The 18,678-nt window shown below is 49.2% G+C and overlaps 1 protein-coding gene and 1 pseudogene across 2 annotated transcripts in view; one reads left to right on the plus strand and one right to left on the minus strand.

Annotated features, from left to right (window-relative positions):
* The window catches only part of KDM4B (lysine demethylase 4B), a 135,802-nt gene that overhangs the window by 56,925 nt on the left and 60,199 nt on the right, over positions 1-18,678 (plus strand). For both annotated transcript variants that reach the window (XM_090289413.1, XM_090289414.1), the window contains 2 exons: positions 12,243-12,292; positions 18,546-18,649. In XM_090289413.1, the coding sequence (XP_090145539.1) occupies positions 12,243-12,292; positions 18,546-18,649 (154 nt within the window). The remainder of the gene's footprint in view (positions 1-12,242; positions 12,293-18,545; positions 18,650-18,678) is intronic.
* On the minus strand, positions 14,846-15,508 carry LOC149999726 (SOSS complex subunit B2 pseudogene; annotated as a pseudogene).

Consider the following 18,678-nt stretch of genomic DNA (forward strand, 5'->3'; position numbering starts at 1 on the left):
TGTGTGACTATTGCCCATCTGTCTATCTCTTCACTGTTTACGGACATTCGGGTTGTTTCCAATTTGCGGCTGTTGCAAACGACAAGTCATCTTTTACCTGTGTAAGAGATCCATTATCTATCAATACATGATGATGTGATGAGAAATAATGATACTGGTGGCCTCTTGTGATGCTTCCTGTGTGCCAGGCGGTGCTTGGAATGACTCCTTGTGCTTGTCTGTGGCCCCATGCCATCCTCCATCACAGGTGCAGCATAGACACTGGCTTGGGCCACTGGCTCGGAAGTGGTGGTCCTGTGGTGTAAAATAGGCCGTTGGCCCAGCTTGCATTCCTAACTACTGCTCCATCCTGTCCCTCATAGCACTGTCCTTCAAATCAGGTGGGGTGACAGGTTCTGACCAGGCAGTTGCTTAGCTTTGGAGACAGAGTGATTCCTGGCAGGCAACGCTGGTCCGAACTTGAAGTTCTGTAGAGAAGGACCCTTTTCTTACAGTGTTCCTAAAACAATCACTGAATCAAATTTCTCTAGCTGAAGTTGAAGCTGGTTGGCTCTTGTGGGAGATAGAGGGGTTGATACAGGAATGCAGGGCTGACAGAGACTCTGCCACCTTCCACACTGGGCTTCAAGTGTCCCAGGGGTGCAAGCGGGAGGCAGTGTTCAGGAAGTTTTGATAGACAGGCCTGGGAGGCAGCATCCATTGCTTCTGCCCACATCTCATTGGCTGCTGTTCAGTTACATGGCCATATTTTAGTGTGGGAGGCCAGGGAACATAGTTGGGTCACGTGTGCAGAAGGATAAGGGAAAGGGGTGGGTTCTTATCAAAGATGGTTACCAGGTTGTAGAAGGAGATGGGTCTGCTCAAACCCTGGACTCACACAAGGACATATACCACCTGTTGGGAAAGGAGCTTACGGAGTGGCTGGACCCTACCCACCCTCCCACACTTGGCCCTCCCCCGCCACCCTGCAGGGCCAAGCCTAGCAGTGCTTGGTAGCCTGGGAGCCATAGAGATGGAGACAGGGAACCTGCAGAGGTGAGGAAGCCTGCAGAAGGAGAGGGAGCATGGCATCCCAGGAGGGGTCCAGCTAGAGGATAGGCAGCTGGATCACGAGCTGGGAGTCTAGAAGGTTCCTGGACTGGGAAACTACTGCGCTGAGGCATTCCGGGATGATTCCTCTGGCCAGGAGGGTGAGTTAACATGGGAGGGAGGGTTGAGGGCCTGGGTGGGGGTGGGCAGGATGGATTAGCCCTGCTGCCTTGTTGCTAGTCCACCCAACTCGGGTATGATCATCTCCTCCCCGTCTGCCACTCGTGGCTGTGGCTGCAGGCATCACTGGCTGTTCCCTAGCCCTACTGACTGGCTTTGGCAGGAACAGATGGCCTTTCATTTAGAGTCTTTTGTTCAAAGTAGGTGCTTTAGAGTTGGCCCAGCGATGCTCAGCACTGGCTGGCACTATTGTGAAGCTGCAGGATTTTTGCTTTAGGGCAGCTGGAACCAGGGAAGCCCTCCTGGCCTCCGCATTCCTGGTTCTGAGCTGGAGCCTGCCAGGCAAGAAGCCAGAAGCCTTTCCCTGCCCTCCACTCTAGAAACTGTTGGTTCTTCTGTTTGAAATGTCAATCTGGAGATCCGCCCACCAGCAGTGTTTAGATTGGGAGTTGATTCAAACTGTGTGTGTGGGTGGGGGGGCCTGTGGCTGCTGCAAGGGTGGGGGAGAGCAGCTTTCTGCTGCAGAAAAAGAGTTGCTTACCTCCACACCTGCCACTCTAACTGAACCTTGAGCAATTTGGGTTCTGTTTGTAGGGTCTGGTTTCCATGGCAGGGTTGCTGCCAACAGATTTCAGCTACCCAGAGGGAGATTCCTGTGAGTCTATGAGTAGGGCAAGTCTGCATTAGCTTTTCTTACAAATCTGGGAGCGAATGTGCTCCTCTCATGTGGGCACATCAGCAGCAGATGGGAGCCCTCGTCATCTTGGGATGTTGTGGGGCAGGTGCAGGATGGAACCAGAGGTGGCCGTGTCTCTAGGACAAGACATGCTAATGGCCCTTGTTTAGTAGCTTCCTTGTGAGGCTTAGTCGGTCTGCTCTCTCCTGCCTGATTGTGAGCTGACTGGAGCTGAGCTGACGTAACTTGTGTGTGAGCTTAACCTTCCCTGGATCCAGGGCCCAGAGCGACTTGGGAGTTGACCCTGAGTGCCCCGTAGCTTTCATCTCCTGGGCTGTAGGCTGAGACCCAGATGGTCTTCCTCATGGAAGTTGGACCCCTGGGTGGTCTATTTGTAAAGATTGATAACTTTCGTGCCCACCCCTCTAGAAAGCTAGTCCTCTAGTTAAGAGTGCAGGTCAAGGACACTCATGGTCACTTCTGGCGGGACCTGTCCTTCCAGTTGCCAGGGGCCTCTACTGCCAATGTACATCCACATGAGGTTCAGTAGGCCTTGCGTGTCTGTGTGACAGTGAATGCAAACACCAATTAATGTCGGAAGTCATTTTAACAGACCTGGAGTCTCCCATGGAGACCTGGACTTCAGCCACCCTCCCAGGCTTGCACTAGCTCGTTCCCATGTCCAGGGTTCATGCTGGTACATGTCAGGGGTGGCTGACACCAGCCTGTCTAATTCCTCTCCACTCTGGTCAAATGGGAACCAAGATCTTTCTCTCCTGAGCCAGCAAATGCTATCCCTTCAGACATTCCTGTTCTCTCAATAGACCTATCCTTACTCTTTCCTGTTCCGACCGTCTTGTGTGTTTCAACAGGAATAAATCAAGGGTGTTCACCACCAAGGTGTACATGCTGCTGGAAGGGGAGTTTGGTGGCGGGAGCAGCCAGCATCACCCAGCTGCTGCGGGGTCCAGGCACAATGGGAGGCTGCCCCCGGTTGTTTTACAAGCAGAAATTCAGGACTGTTAGTTGTATGAGGAGGAGATTCAGGTCTTTGTAAACAGCACCAAATTCTCACCTGCCCTGTGTCCCTTGAATTGGTCTTGCCCGTGTTGGCAGCATAGGCCCTTTCTTGTCACTCTTGGCTAAATGCTCAGTTGCCTGTGCCTTCCTTTCTAAACCTCACCTGAGAAAGACCTGCCCATAGCTTTAAAAAAAAAGCATCAAAAACAAGCACACTTGGCACCCTTGGTCCTCTCACATAACAAAAATGATTCGGAGGCCTATAATAAAACCAGGGCTGGGGATCAGAGGCTTCCAATTCAGCGATTAATTGCAGGCTCAACACCACTCGCTTGTGAAGTCTGTTCCTTTAATTAAAGTGGGCTGGCGTGTGTGCAGCCAACTTCCGCTTCCCTGAAACTGGGCCCTGGAGCCACAGACCCATCCTGGGTCCCTGTGGGGATGTGCTGCAAATAGCTGGGACCTAGTGGGATGTGGGGGCAGCCCCTCTGCCCACAGTGCTGACCAGCACCTCCCCAGCCCTCAAAGAGGACATCGTGTTCCCTCCTGCCCAGCAGGTCACTTCATTTTGGCATCCCTGCTGGCGGTCATCTCCATCTGAGACATCCCATTTTCACCGAGCAGATGCTCCCAGGACTCTGTTTATCTTGTGTGTAGGTTTCAATAAAAATGTTATTATTTCAAATCATTGACACTGCTGGTATGAGATACCAAATTCCATTCTCTGTTGTCCCGGAAAATGATCCATTAAAGATAAAGCTGCCTCAGCTTAGTAAGGTCCTTTCCTGGGAATAAGCCACTCTGGTCCTGGGCTGATCCTATCTCCCCAGCAAGTGTTTGTATCTGTCCTGGGGTGGGGACAAATGAGGGAGGCTGTCTCCCTATTGACTGAGGCTCCTCAGAAGTTAAGATGGGATTTCCTGATAAATTGGACCTGTATCCATTTGCTGTCAGACAATTTCAGTCACTCTCTTAGGGAAGGAGCTGTGTAGCCCAGGCTGAGCTCTGTGTAGCAGTGACCAAGTTGGGGTGTATGGGAGTCCCCCTCACCCCGGGTTGTTGCTTCCATGTCTGTACCACCTATTCAGGTGCCTGGAAACATACTTCTGTTTTGCTCTTGAGTGCTTAGGAAAGGGCCTTAGCCTCCCCTTTCCTCCCCTAGGCCAGGTCCTCTGCAGTTTCCCTTCCAAGCTCACTAGCTTGGAGACAACTCTTCCTCCTCCCCTCCCAGCAGGACAGGTGGACCCCAGGGTATCTCAGTGGTTCCAGGGCTGGCTGTCCATGCAGGCCTTTGGACCTGCTCCTTTGTGTTTAAGGGCAAGCCTATTTGCCAGGTGCTTTTTCTGACATCTTTTATTTTGCCAGGCAATATATGGGATAACCTCTTGTCCTGTTTACCTCTGCCATCTGGGCAAATATTAGCAGTGTTTTTTTCATATTTCAACCATAATGGTAAGGCCACTCTGCTCATATTCAATATAATGACCCCACCGTGCTTGTAGTCAGTGCTGTTGTCACAATCAGTCATCACTGCTGCCTCATTTAGCACAGGACTTGATCAGAGGTGAGTTTCTTGCCCTCTCCCACTCTGTACATAGGCACCAAGCAGTGTATCACCCAGGAACATCAAACTCGCAGAGATATGCGTCAACTCTCCCAGGCCAGATTCTGATCTCGTCAGTGGTAGGTATTAGCCCAGGTTTATATTTGACCTTGTTTGTCATGAGGAATTTCTGCTTTCAATCCCAGGCAAGGGGCAGAGGTGACCTTAGTAGGTTTTATAGTCTGCTATGGATGTTTCTAGTACAGAGGAAGCCTAGCTCTTGGTGTGTTGATTTTTTAAGTTCTTTTCTCTTGCTGGGCTATCTCTTCCTGTAGTTCAGCAGCTTATCGTCTTAATTTTCCAAATAGAAGATTGTGTTACTTAAAAGAAAAAAGTTTGTCTTTTTCCATCTAATTGTTACTCCTCTTATCTTTTTCTTGACTTATTACATTGGCTAGTGTTTTCAATATGGGCTGCTGAGTGGCTGTGATAACAGGTGGCTTGCTTTGCTCCCAACTTTCCAGAATGCCTTCTGCTTCACCATGAATTGTGACCATGGGAAGGAAGGTCTCTCCTAGTCTTAGTTGGCTAAGCATTTTTATACTGAATGGTTTGGAATTTTATATAGATTTTTATTTGCAACCCTGGGGATAAATTCTTCGTCTTGTAATACATTTTGGTGTCTAATTTGGTGATATTTGATTTAGGGCTTTTGCAGTTATGTGAGACTAGCTTGTTATTTTCCTGTGTGTCCTTGTCCTGTGTTGTTGACAGGTTTTCTCATTCATTCATTGAAAAATATACCAGATTCATAAAATAAGTTCACTAACATCTGATGCTCCTGTCAGCTTGATAGTGTAAGTGGGCACTGGCCCTTAGTGTGAAAGTTTACTAGGCCTCTCAGTAAAACCATTAGGGCCTGGTGCCATTTTTCAGCATCCGTGTCCTTGTCTTTTCAGGGTTTCTAGTTTGTCTGATAGGGCTCATATTAACCTGGTGAATGCCTTGGTCCAAGGCACAAATGATGCTGAAGAGGTGAGTGCATCTGTGACACTGAGCTCAGCACCTAGGGTGGGAACTGGCTCACCACTCCTGCGTCTTCAGGGCTGGGACATTTTTAACAGCTTTATTGAAGTACAACTTACATACCACACATAAAAAGCCATACATAGAAGTCACTTGAAGTGTTTGGACATTTCAGTACATCAATTGACATGGTTGGTCTCAGTGGCTTTCACATTAGGGGTGACTGCTTGTGATTGTGTTTTGGCGCTTCCACTCCATAGTGCTGACCTGTGGAGCAGTGAGGCTATCTGGCCTAGTTCAGCTCTAACCAGCTCGGAGATGACACCTCAGTTGTTGGGGGCTCTTGGGGAAGCCTGTTCTGTGACTTGGTCATTCTGCTGGGCCCATCCAAGCCTTGGGGCTGTGTGTTAGAACTGTTCCACTGACTCATGGTGAGAGAGATCACACAGGCTGTGGCCACAGAGGAGCTTTGTGTTTGGGGACTTTAGTAATAATGGCTTTAATGTCTGTCTGCCTGGCACGCAGGGCCCTGACAGGGCCTCTGGCATTTGGAGCTGCCTCGGCTTCCTGGGTTTGTGCAGGTGGCCTGCTTGTGCCAGGTGGCCTCCAAGTTGACACGTGGTTTTGGCACTTCCAGTGGACTCCGCCTTCTTGTTTCTGTTTCCGTAATTATAGCATGTTAAAACAGCAGTGGGCCTGTCTGCCCAGGCCTTGTGTAGACACTGTAAAATTAACTTTCTTACCCTCTGACATGCGTCAGGCTGAGCCTACATATCCAAAGGACTCCTGGCTGGACCCTTGCTTTTGGCATGAGTTCCTCAGCAGAGAGGGAGGGTGGGGAGATGAGCCTTCTTATCACCAGCTCCTAATTGCAGGGAGCTGTGTGCCAGTGGAAGCTGTCTGGCTCAGTGATGAAGAAATTCCAGGTGCTGTTTTTACTGGCAGAATCGGAAGAGTCTTGGGGTGGGGGGTGGAGAAAGTCAGTGTTATGGTGTTGGAACTGCTGGTTCTGAGCGAGGTGGTCCAGGAAGGGGCCCTGCAGAGACCAGGGGGTCTCGTGAGGAAAGGTGGTTGGGAATTTAGAGCCCTCACTTGAGGGCCTGACCCCCATCAAGTTTCATTATCCTTGTAGCAGGCAGAATGGGGTCCTGGGAATTCCTTATTACCATGGAAATGCTGCCCTGTTTGCAAGGGGACCAGTCCACCTGTGACAGCACTGAAGAGTGGCTGGCAGGTGCGAGGAAATGAGGGGCCAGTAGCCAGACCAGACAACAGGCCTGTTGGGTGGGTGAGAGTACTTCTGCTGGAGTTTCACATTCTCTGTCCTGAGGACTTGCCCCATGACCACGGATTTTCTTGCTGGTCTGAGAGTCAGCAGCCCCTCTGGCATTGCCTGTCCACGGCCTGGGAGAGGAAGGGCAGAGGCCAGCCCCCCACTGCCTTGCTGTTTGAAGTTTCGTGTGGCTGTCCTAGGGCAATGACACACAGGATCCCAGGGCTGCTGGGTTTCAGCTGGATGCACAGGTGCTGTGGTGCATGCACCCCAGCATAACCCTCCCCTCGGGCATCACCCACCCAGGGAGGTGGTCCCAGACACCCCACTCTCCTGGTGGATACAGGGAATAGTGGGAGTCCACGCTGAGAGGCCAATTGATTGCCTGCAGGGCCCAAAGCCCTGTCGCATGTCCTCATAACTAATGGTCCCTGAGCAGGTCTCTGCTCTCCAAGACACTCTATGTTCCTCTTCCTGACACACTCATTTAATTTTTAACTCACAAAGCATTTGCTTATTTATTTTCATTGTTCTTGATAATAATTCTAAGCCATTAGAGGGGAAAATTATATTCAAAAATGCTGTTTCACACTTTATTTGTTTGATGATTTAGAGCGATAGAAAGTAGCACATTTGCTGGCTTTTATAGTCTGATAATTATTCACATCCATCAAGCCATTCTAGGAGAATAAACAAAACGCCGAGAAAATGACACTATTAATAGCATCCTCCCTGGTGGACAGACTTCCTCGGGCGTGTTGGTAAAATGGAAGCAGCCTATCTCCCAGCCGAGGCTAGCAGCCCTGCTTACACAGGACACATTTCCTTTTAATCACCTGGCTGTGTTGAGAGCCACCCAAACAAGACCTCTGCCCACTCAGCACCCACAATGCACCTGGTGTCACAAGCCCTGGAGCTTCTTTATTGGTCCCCCAGAGACTGCCCCAACCTGCGCAGGAGGAAGCCCTCTGAGGTTCAGGGCCTCAAGGTGTCCCCTAGCCATCAGCCTGGACTCATGCCTGGCCTCAGCAGGGCTGAGCGAGATGTCCCACCCTCTGGTCTCAGTATTAAAATAGGAACATTGTCCCAAATCACAGTCCTCTACAGTATCCAGTCTTTCCAGTATGTTTCTAAACCCCAGTAAGCAGATCAAACTCTTGGGGGCCCAGGCCTCTGCTCTCACCTGTGGGCAGATTTTTGGGTTTCAGCTTTGCATTTTTTGAGGTGGCCATGATTGGAGAGGGGGTGTATATATTCACTACCCCAAATACCTTGAAGGGTAAAAATAGAAACCTGGAAAGGCATAGAAGGTGGGGGACACCCATCTTCCCAGGCCTGCACAGCCCTGGAAGGTGGCATCTGGACCTCTGTCTGGCAGGTCATTGTTCTACCACCCGAAGTATTTTTACTTCCCCCTCCCTCCCTTCCTTTTGGTGAATTGGTTTTTGGCCCTTCCATTGTTTGAACTGTGAAACTGCTAGACTGTAGTTGTTTGTTTTAATTCTCACTGAGGATATGTTCATTGATTCTAGAGCGAGAGGAAGGGGGAGAGAGGAAGGGCAAGGGGGAGACAGACAGACAGACAGACAGACATTGATGTGATAAAGAAACATTGATTCATTACCTCTTGTATGCACCCTGGCCAGGGATCAAGCCTGCAGCCTAGGTATGTCCCCTGACTGGGACTCGAACTCATAGTCTTTTGGTGCATGAGACAAAGCTCCAACTAACTGAGCCACCTGGCCAGTGCTGTAGTTGTTTCTTATCCATCATGTGGCTTTTAACATGTCTTGGGTCCCCACGGCAGGGCCCGGTTTCTGGGCTCCTGTCTCCTGTTATGTTCCATGAACTTTATATCTGGCCTAAAAACATGTTATTTTCTCACAAAGCCCCTGACATTTGCACAAAACTGTCTTTCCAACAAGAGTGTCTGGCAGACAGTGCCCCAGTTTGTCTCTTCTGGCCTCTTTGGTGATTCCATGACATTAAGCCAGAGTCATGGAGCCTGTTGAGTCCTGCTGCAGCCCCTGCAGGGTCACCTAGACTGGTTGTCAGGATACTGTTTTGACCATGCAGCCAAAGATACCACTGAATTTTCTATGACTTTCTGGTTTAGAGTCATCCAGAAGTACTTTATGTAAAAAAACTTCAAAAGCAGAGAGAAAGTAGGGAGGGGCTTTCAAATATGGAGTTAAAGACGCTGGTGGATGGAGGATAGCTCTGGAGAAAGTTCCAGAGAGGCAATTCTGGACTGGTTAATTTCAGGGCCAGGACTTGCTATGAGTCCCAAGTGGTGGCCAACATGTTCCCTTGGAGGTACCCACTGTGACTGCCCTGTGCCACTGGCTTAGAGCCAGACTCCCACAGTCAGGGCCTGGGGCTATGTACAGAGGAACCTTAGTAAGCCTGCACAGGTGGCCTGTCCCTCTTGCAGCCTCCCTCCATTTCTGCTTCTACCTCTGAAGCTCCCTGTGCTGTTCTTTCTCCCACTCTGCCCTATTCCTGTCTCCAAACATCTCCAAGACAGTTCCACCATGACTTACATGCGGGACTGCAGTCCTTCTGTGTCCCACCACTGGCCTGGAGTGAGTTGACTACCCAGGGGGCCCACCAGGCACTGCTATGACCTGGGAGAAATATGTTGACTGAATCTGGGGTGAGATGTGGCCTGCCTGGGAGGAGGCATGGGGGCCGATGTGTAGCAGTGCGTGAGGGGACACCAGCCTTGCTGGAGAGGAGCGCTTGTGCTGGTGGAGAGCGGGCTGGGGCACTGAGGGGAGGTTCTGAGCAGCATTGGGGCTGAGCTGGAGGAGGGACAGAGGCCTGGGGACGTTGCCTTAGCCTAGTCCTGAGACAAACAGGAACCCAGAAAAGGCCAGGCCAGGGTACCCCATGGTTGCTTGTCCAAGGAAACCACATGAGAAACCTCTGCTGCCCAAGTCACCAGGACTGTCACACATAAAGAGAGGCCACCTGGCATTGCAGGCTGGCAAAGCTGATTGGTTTTGGCTCTGAGGTGACCTTGTGTTGGGGACAGAACTCCTGGGGAGCAAGACAAACTGCCCCCATGTTGGTGACCAATATACTGACTGTTTTATGGCCCCGAGAACTTGCTCACTAATAATGTCCAGACAGATGCTCCTTGCCCTGAGGATAGTGACCACACTCTCTCAACCCCAATAGCTGCTGCTGCTTTTTTTCCTTTTTTCCTTCCAGAGCCAAGCCTGAGTCAGGGATGCCCTGACCTGGTGCTACGATGCTGGGTGGAACGGTGACAAGGGTACCATGCACAAGGCTCTGGTCTGGGGGGGTCCCAAAGGGTCCTGGGGACTTCTCTCCAAGGGCAAATGTCAGTCCCTGTTGGGAGGCCAGCTCTGTAGCTGGCTCACCGGGGCCCCCATGTTATCAGGCTCACCTGGAGCCCCCGAAGGAGTCCTGTGGACTCCACAGGTCCGGAGTTTCTCCCAGCCATTGGAAGGCCAGCAGGACTCAGGCGTGGCCTAATAGCTATTGAGACGGAGTCTTTACTGTTCCCTCTCCTCCTTTGACCAGCTCATCTTCAGTGCTGTGCTGTTAAGGACCCGCACCCGGTTGTGCTTGCCTTTCCCTGAAAACTGGGGTTTTCATCCTGCCATATCCCTGGGACATGGGCTGGCATTGCATGTTACTGGAGATGGGGCTTCTTGGCACTACAGAGGCTGTTGCTGGGTTGTTCCAGGCAGTGGCAGGCACTGCTTGCTCTGGGACATTGGAGCCCAGGAGGCCTTGTGGCTTTGGTTTCTCATCCTGGAGTCCTTTCTAATATCCCCAGGGGCTGCTCTCCTGAATGCTCAGCCCAGTGTCCTGCAGTCTGTACTTTCTGATAACAGAGGAGCCACGTCCCAATGTATTAAACTTTTAACATCCACCAGATTCAATTAATCTTATCTTTACAACTCCCAATTACAGGCGGTAATTAAGTGAAAGCAGCATTGTAGACTGGGGATATTGCATTAATCATCACAGCCTTGGTGCCATGAATTAGTCCTTCCAGTCCTCTGGCGTTTTCCCAGAAGGGACAGAATGTTTCATTTCCTTGTTTGGGGGACAGTAATCCCACAAAGGGGGTTGGAGTTAACTTCTGTTGTCCTTGTGTGAAAAAAGGCCATTTAAAAAAGAATAACCTCATCTTTGTCCAGATGATGGAGAATTCCAGAGAATCAAAGGGGGTGTGGCAATCTCCTCAAGGGCCCCAGAATGTGCCCAGAAATTAATTATTTGTATTCGGTTAGATTAGAGACAACATGATGCTGAACTTATCTCCCACCTCCGCCCCCTTTTATTTTGTTAAAAAGGGAATAATAAATTTCTTAGTTGGAATGGACTTAACCAGCTACAGCATCTGGGTGATCTTCCATGTTCTGTGTAGGCACCGTCCTTTGCTGGCACCATGGGTGGTGGGTAGTGGCCCAGTGATGCAGTCACACACATTTGACTCATTCCAGAATGTGAGATAGTGGACTGTTCTACTCTGGTACAGGGTCTGTCTCCCTCAGCACTCTTGACATTTAGGGCCTAATCACTGTTTGTGGGGGGCCATCCTGGGTACTGTGGGGGGTTGAACAGCATCTCTGGCCCCTAACCACTCGATGCTAGGAGCACCGCCAGTCATGACAGCCATGGGGTCATGGCCCAGAGTCTTCTGGAGGGGGAACAGGACCACTGTGGTTGAGACCTGCTCTCCTGGAGTTCCTCCTAGACAGGACTTGGGTGTGCTCAGCACTTTGTGTCATTAAGGATTTGTACTGCCTGCCTTTGTTTGAAAATAGAGGTTTTCATCTTACCAAGTCCCCTGAGGTGGGCTGTGGGTGGAATGTCAGTTGGGTTGCTGCTTTTTAGCACCTCCCCCACCTTCCTATCCCCAGCCTCCCATCCCTGCCGCCTTCCTGGCTTAGCATCAGCAGGATGTCACTCTTGCTTCATCTGTTTGCAAACTTCTGCCTCACATATGTTTTTATTTATGATGGAGCCTCATAATCTTTGAAATGTAAAATGTGAGAGAATAAAACTTATGAACTAGGTGACAGATGAAATTTTTCTCCTTCCTGAAGCTTCTTTCCCCTTCAGCTCCTGGGACTAGGAGGACAGACTAGTGACATAAGGTGGCGGGGGCCCCACCCCTACAGCTTCAGTCCAGTGCTTTTATATTTTTGCTTTTCAAGTCTCATCAAGGTTTAGCGCCACTTAACTGGTAACGTCTTCACTCCTAGCGTTTGAGAGTGCTGTCACAATCCACCGGGTCCCCGGTCCTTAGCCCTCCTGCCTCACCAGCCCCTTCTGTGTGGAATTCCTCTCCTGACAGCGTCTCTCTCAGCTCACATTGCTGACCATAGCCACAGTCACTTCTGGGCTGTATAGGAGCTGTGTGTCTCCCCGAGGCCAAGCAGGCTCCCCGGGGACTCGCCAGTGTGTGGTGGCCACATGAGCTCACTTCTGACATGCCTTCCTTCTTGTAGGTACGCCATCCCACCGGAGCATGGCAAGCGCCTGGAGCGGCTGGCAATTGGTAGGTGTCTGCAGTCAAGGGCCAGGGCCTGGGGCCTGGGCAGGGTGAAGTTGGACAGGTGGGGTGGGGAGGCAGTAGTCGTCCCTCCCAGGTTTTGCTGTGTTTGGGTTTCAATTTCAGGGAGCTGCAAAATGTCACTGTCTTATTTTACCATTTTCTTACACCCTTGTGACCAGATCTGTGGTCCCTCTGTTAGGGTTTGTCACTTCATAGATTCTACACAGAATACTATTGCTTTAAATATACTTGTTTTCCGGTTTCTTAGCTAGGAGTTCTTAGACGTGACCATAGACTCCTGAGTGCCAGGGAGGGCTGCCCAACACTTGGCACTGCTTCTCACCCTTTTCTAATTCTGCAAGTCTTTGTTCAGTCTTGAAAACAAGAAGTTGGTTAGAAGCAACCTCACCTGTGCCTCAGAGCTGCAAAGTGGCCTCAAGGCCCCTACTCTTTTTTGCAGGGTTCCAGCTCGTCTGGGCTTCCTTATCAAATGTCCCTTCTAGCAGCCCCTGTCTTAGCACCTGTATTGAGACCCTCATTGGGTCCTCATGGGGCCAATGGATTGGTCAGCGGTGGTCCCTGACTGTGTCTGGTGAGGAATTTGTAGAGATCTGCCAGACATCTGGCTGGATGATGCTGAGGACCCTGATGACCCTGATGAAGGGACTGGGCAGATGGTCTTCCATTGCTCCCTGTCATGGCACCCTTTCTGTCCCAATGGTCTAGCCCTCACTTGTCACCTTGAGAGCCATTCCTTCCCTCAAAGGCAGCACCCAGGTGGGGGTGGAGCAGGCCGTGTGATTGTTTGAGATTCGCTCCAGCAGTACAGGGCCCATCTGATCCTCCCGACCCTCTGGGCTGCAGTGACAGATGGCCCAGCCCTCCTGAAGCAGCCTCAGAACCTTCTGGAAGCCATCACTCAGCATAGATGCAGGCTCTCTCACTGCTGGCTGCAGTCCTCTGGCCCCTCCTCACACCTTACCAAAAAATGCCCATCATACTCTCTTCTGAACCTTCCCACTGGAGATGGGAATGGGGGATCTTTCTGGAAAAAGAGGGGCCTCCTGTTTTAGCTGCCCTCAGAGCTGTGCACCTGCTCAGCAAAGACTACACGCCAGTGACACAGACCCTGAGAATTGAGGAAGGGTGAGGAGGGTAGGTGCCCCTCAGCCTCCCAGGTGGAGGGGTGTTGGTGTTGACGTTTGTCAGAAACCTGAACCCTGTTCTCCAAGACATACACTCATGGTAGAAATGCAAGTTACAGACAACCCTAGTCAGGGTCTCTTTTTAACTATGCTCTAAAATAACCAAATTTAAAATATCTTCCCATTGTATTTTTTTTTTAACATTAATGCAGGTTTTTATTCAAGAGATTAATAAAGAGTTGAATTCTAACAAAGGACAATTTCACCAGTTATCCACCCTACAATAAAAAGTGAGACTGGGGACCATTTACAACACATAAATAAACTCTACTTTTACATTTTTGCATAAAGCTGTATTTGCTTCTGAGAGAGCCATTTAACTTTTGCTGATGAGGCTTTGTAAATTTTTTTTAGAAATTTTAACAATACCACACACACACACACATACACGCACACGCACACGCACACACACACACACAAATACACCCCTCAAATAAAGTAAGTACCTAGGATTTTTACTCCAGGCTGAGAGTTTGCCAAGTACCTAGGATTCTGTAACTTAAGACTGCATATTTCTCCATGAGTTCAATTTGAATTGCCTTCACTATGTTTACATCCCATAATTTTGAACAATTAGATCATTGTTTATTATGACCTTATAACTCTCTCAAATTACACTGTAACATGATATTTTCAAAAATATTTTAAGCCTCAGTTTTAAATTTTCTTCAATGTAATGCACCAAGTTGGTAACAAATATTAATAGGAATACCCTAAAATAAAGTAAATGTAGCTTCCTTCTAAAAATCACTTGTTATATTACAAAGCACATTCTATTCTATAATTCTGGTAAAGAATATGGGGTGTGTTTTTTTTTGGTAATAAAACAAGAGTTGAGGATGATCCAGTGCTTGGAAAATCTTAATGGCAGTCACCCAATGAAGTCAGTCATTCCTGGAGTCACAAATACAAATTACTGTTAGCATTGATCGAGTTTTTTTTTTTTGGTGGTTATTGCTTTAGTTGGCAATATCTAACTTTAAGAAAGAGAACATCTCCCACTAAGCCTTATTTTAAATATTATAAAATGTATGCAGAAGATAGACTCATAGAGGCTATACTGCTAATGTCCTAAGTAACTCACCCATGAAATGGGTGCAAGTTTTATAGAGGATATCCAAAGACATTTTTGCTCTAGAAATAAATACCCCTATTTTTCAGCCTGTTCCCCTTCTTGAATAGGAGACTTGAGCAGCTTAACAGTTTTACTATAAAAACAAACCACTTTTTTTAACAAACCAAAAACATAAAAGGAAACCGATAAAGAACACAGTTTTCACAGTTAACAATAAATAAAAGTGCAGTAAGTGTTCAAGTAGGTCACATAGTTTAAAAACTACATGTGGGTATTTGGCATAGGTCATCTTTTAAAGGCTCTCCGAGGGTCCCTGCCATTATTTATTGTGGTAATGACTGTTTGATTATTAGCTGTTTCTGGTAGCTGTGGATTTATAGGTTCCCAGCCATTCCTTCTACCAGCATATGAAAATTGACATCCTCTTGACTCTGGGCCAGGTTGAATCCCATTTCCCACTGGTCCAAATGTACCTGTACCCGTATTACTATTCATGGAATTATTCTTCTGTTCACTATGTGCCCCTTTGTTTTGTTGTCCTCGATAATCTGGATTGGGTTCACTGAAATTTGGCAACTTCTGAATAAACCATACAAAATTCCCCAATTTTCTGAAAGTATCCACCCCTCCCAGTATAAAGTGTCAGGCACCCTTTCCACGTGGATGCATACTCTTTGGTTAACCAAATAATATCCCCTGGTTGTATAAGACCTCCAATTTCATCCCAAACGGAAATAGTGATGCTGCCTGTTTTATCTGCCACTTTGCATGATCTCACTTCATGGCCGTCTTTGGTTTTGGTCATGTGTCCTATCTCCGGGACAATAAAGACGACATTTAAGTTTTTCAGTCCGGGCTTAATATCTTCTATAAAAAGAGGTGGGTCGTTGACCCCATTCATATTGAGGCAGGTGCAGCTAGGGCTGCAGAGACGCTGGTGAAAAGGGAGCGGGACAAAGCTTCCCACCCTCCCAGGCCAGGGGTGAGGACAGAGGGGCGACCTTGGGTGGGAGTGGCAAGAGAAGGGGCAGAAAGCTATTAGTCAAGGACCAAGCAAACCAGCCCAGACGGCACTGAGCCTTAAAAAAAAAAATTTTTTTAAGAATAAAAAAATAAAAATAAAGCCCTCACAAGTTTAAAAGAAAAAAAGACGAACCACTCCGCACACCAACCCAACAGGGCGACAGGAAGGCAAGCATGCGAACTGCCCAGAAAAAGACAGCGAGGGGACGCCTCTGCCCTGAGTCCCTCTCACATACACATGGGCATACGCCCAATCCGTCCCAAGATCGGGGAAAGGACCACCTGTCACAGCAAACCGGGAGCACTGAGTAAGCTTCTGCACTCCCAGAGTCCTGACCAGCGACTCCCATTGTATTTTTTTAAAGTTATAATTAACTCAGTAACTTAAAACAACACAAATTTCCTCAACTTTGTTATAAACCTTAAACTGCTCTTTAAAAAGTTCTAATTAAAAAAAAAAACAAAAAAACAGATTCATCTGCTTACAGTTCTGGAGATCAGAAGCCCAAAATGAACCTTATGGAGCTAAATAAAACCCAGCTGTGGACAGGGCTGGTCCTTCCTGAGTTTCCAGGGGAGAGTCATTTCCAGCCTTTTCTAGCTTCTAGAGGTACTGTGTCCCTGGCTCGTGGCCCCTTCCTCCATCCTCACAGCCAGCAGTGCAGCCTCTCCCATCTCTGACTCTGACCCTTCTGTCTCCCTCTTATGGGGACCTATGGTGACACTGGGTCCCCAGGAAATCCAGGGTCATCCCCAGCTCAGGGGCCTTAATTTAATCCCATCTGCAGAGTCCCTCTTGCCAGGCAAGGGAATGTAATCACAGATTCTAGGGATTTGGATGGGGTATCTTGGTGGCCACTGTTCAGCCTCCCACACCTATAGAGCCCGGGAGAAGACATCTCTGGGCAGTCAGTGCAGACACGCTCTGGTGATCACATGGCTGGCATCGCCTGACCATTACTGACAACTTCTCTAAAATCCAGCAGTTAACCATGCCTGGACTGTTGTTGATTAATATACCTTTTCTACTAGAAAAGTTTTGGATGATCTGAGTGCAAGCTAGAGAACCTGAATATGCTGTGGGGCTACCCAGCCACCCTGGATGGTGCCTCAGCCACCCTCCCTGGGACTCTGCCATGCTCCCTGCATCATTCCTACAGCCAGGGCCCTGCTCCCCATATAGTTTCTGGCTACCGAGGACCTGTACAGCTGGTAGGAGGCTCAGTGGCCTGGGCTGGAAGAAGAAGAGCAAGCTCTGAGGTCTACAGGAGGCCACCCGCCATTGCTTCTTGAAAAATAGGGACTCATTAAGTAACTGCTCTGCAGGGTGGAGCAGCTTCTGGAATTCAAGAAAAATGGCTGTCGGCACTCCAGGGGGTTGGGAAGCTGTGGTGAGGCCTTCCTTTAGAGCCCCTTGCACAAGCCTACTCTCCCCTCCTTGGAGGAAGGACGGGGAGGTTCCAGGGCCCATGAAAGCTGTCCTCTTTGGTGCCCCTTTCAAGTTTTGTTGGGGGCAGGCATATCTGACTCTATTATTGAGATGGGTGGAATGAGTTTGCGATTTATATGGAAAATGAATAGCTGCACTCCAAATGGGCTCATTGGGAGAGTTGTGGAGCCCACAGAGCATTAATGTGTTGGTGCATTATTGGTGCTAATCACTTAAAATGTGTGCCTTTATTAAAGCTTTAATGAGAGCCACTTAAACTGTGCATTAAAAAGAGGAACTGCAGAGAGGCCGTAGGGCCAGGCGGCAGGCAGCCATAACTCTAATTGAAATGCTTTTAGCGGATAGGAAAGTTGCAGGATTCAGTAATCTTTTTGCACTTTTCGGAGCCTTGGCATTGTGTCCTTGCAGCCAGGCACCATCTGCCAGCGCTGAGAATGGCAAAGTCCACCCTCCGCATGTCAGTGTGTGCATGGGGCCATGTGCTTTCACACATATGTGTGCACACACATATAAATGTGTCCTCTTTAACCAGCAACACATCAAGAGCGTGTATCGCGGTGTGGGTCAGCTTCCAGAAGGGTCTTTAGGCCGGCCGTGCCACAGGGTTTGTCCTGGAGGGCCTTGGGTGCTCAGGGGTACGTTCTGTACCTCATTCTCACTGAATCGTCATGGCATCCCTTCTTTGCCACCTCTCGTTGATGGTTTGCGATGAGGAGCCCAACTGCCTTCTGGGGGAGTTCCAGAATTTGCTTTTCTTTAACCACAGGATGCAGGTGTCATTGATTTGAGGTTCATCTAGCAAGTGGTTTTGGAAATGTCCCTGAATTGTGTTAGTTAAACATAGTTTCTGAGTAGGTAGAGCTGATGGTCTGAATTCTGTTAAGTTAGCTACATGCTATATACTTGGGCAGAAAGCATGCCCAAATGCAAACTTTTAAGAGAGCATTAGGAACTCGAGCTGTGGTACAGCCAAGGTTGGGCTGCTCTGCCATTTCCCCACAGGACCAGGGGCCTTGGATGGGTCAGTTGATGGGCCTGAGCCTCTGTCTCCTCACCTGCCTGGCTGGTGGCCATGGGGACCGTGTGTGCAAAGAGCCAAGGGCAGAGCCCGGACCATTTGGATGGCCTCCTCTGTTGCAGACTTGGTCATGGTGTGGGGAGGTGGGGGAGGGGCACCACTTCTCACTGACCACATGTATGCAATGCAGTTGTCTTTTGGAGGGGAAGTCTCTGTGCAGCATGCCATGCCCCATGCCCCATCTGTGACTGTGTATGTGTGTTGTGGTATGCACCCTGTCACACTGACAGCCTTGGCTTGTCCTCTGTTTTCATTTTAACGAAAGGAAGGCCAGGGGGTGTCACCATTGCTGTCACTAGCAGGCACATCGCTGTATGATAGGGTCCATGTTTTTGGTTCCCTTGGAGCTGCAGGCATCTGCTCTATGATGTCCTGGCCCAGGCCCCGTCTCAGCCCTTACGCTGATGCTTGTTTTTTCACTCCAGGCTTCTTCCCCGGGAGCTCCCAGGGCTGTGATGCCTTCCTGCGGCACAAGATGACCCTCATCTCGCCCATCATCCTCAAGAAGTATGGGATCCCATTTAGCCGGGTACGTAGGAGCTGCTCCAGGAGGGCTTC

The sequence above is a fragment of the Furipterus horrens genome, unplaced genomic scaffold (assembly GCF_987537825.1).
Source record: "Furipterus horrens unplaced genomic scaffold, mFurHor1.1.pri manual_scaffold_10, whole genome shotgun sequence".
NCBI lineage: Eukaryota > Metazoa > Chordata > Mammalia > Chiroptera > Furipteridae > Furipterus > Furipterus horrens.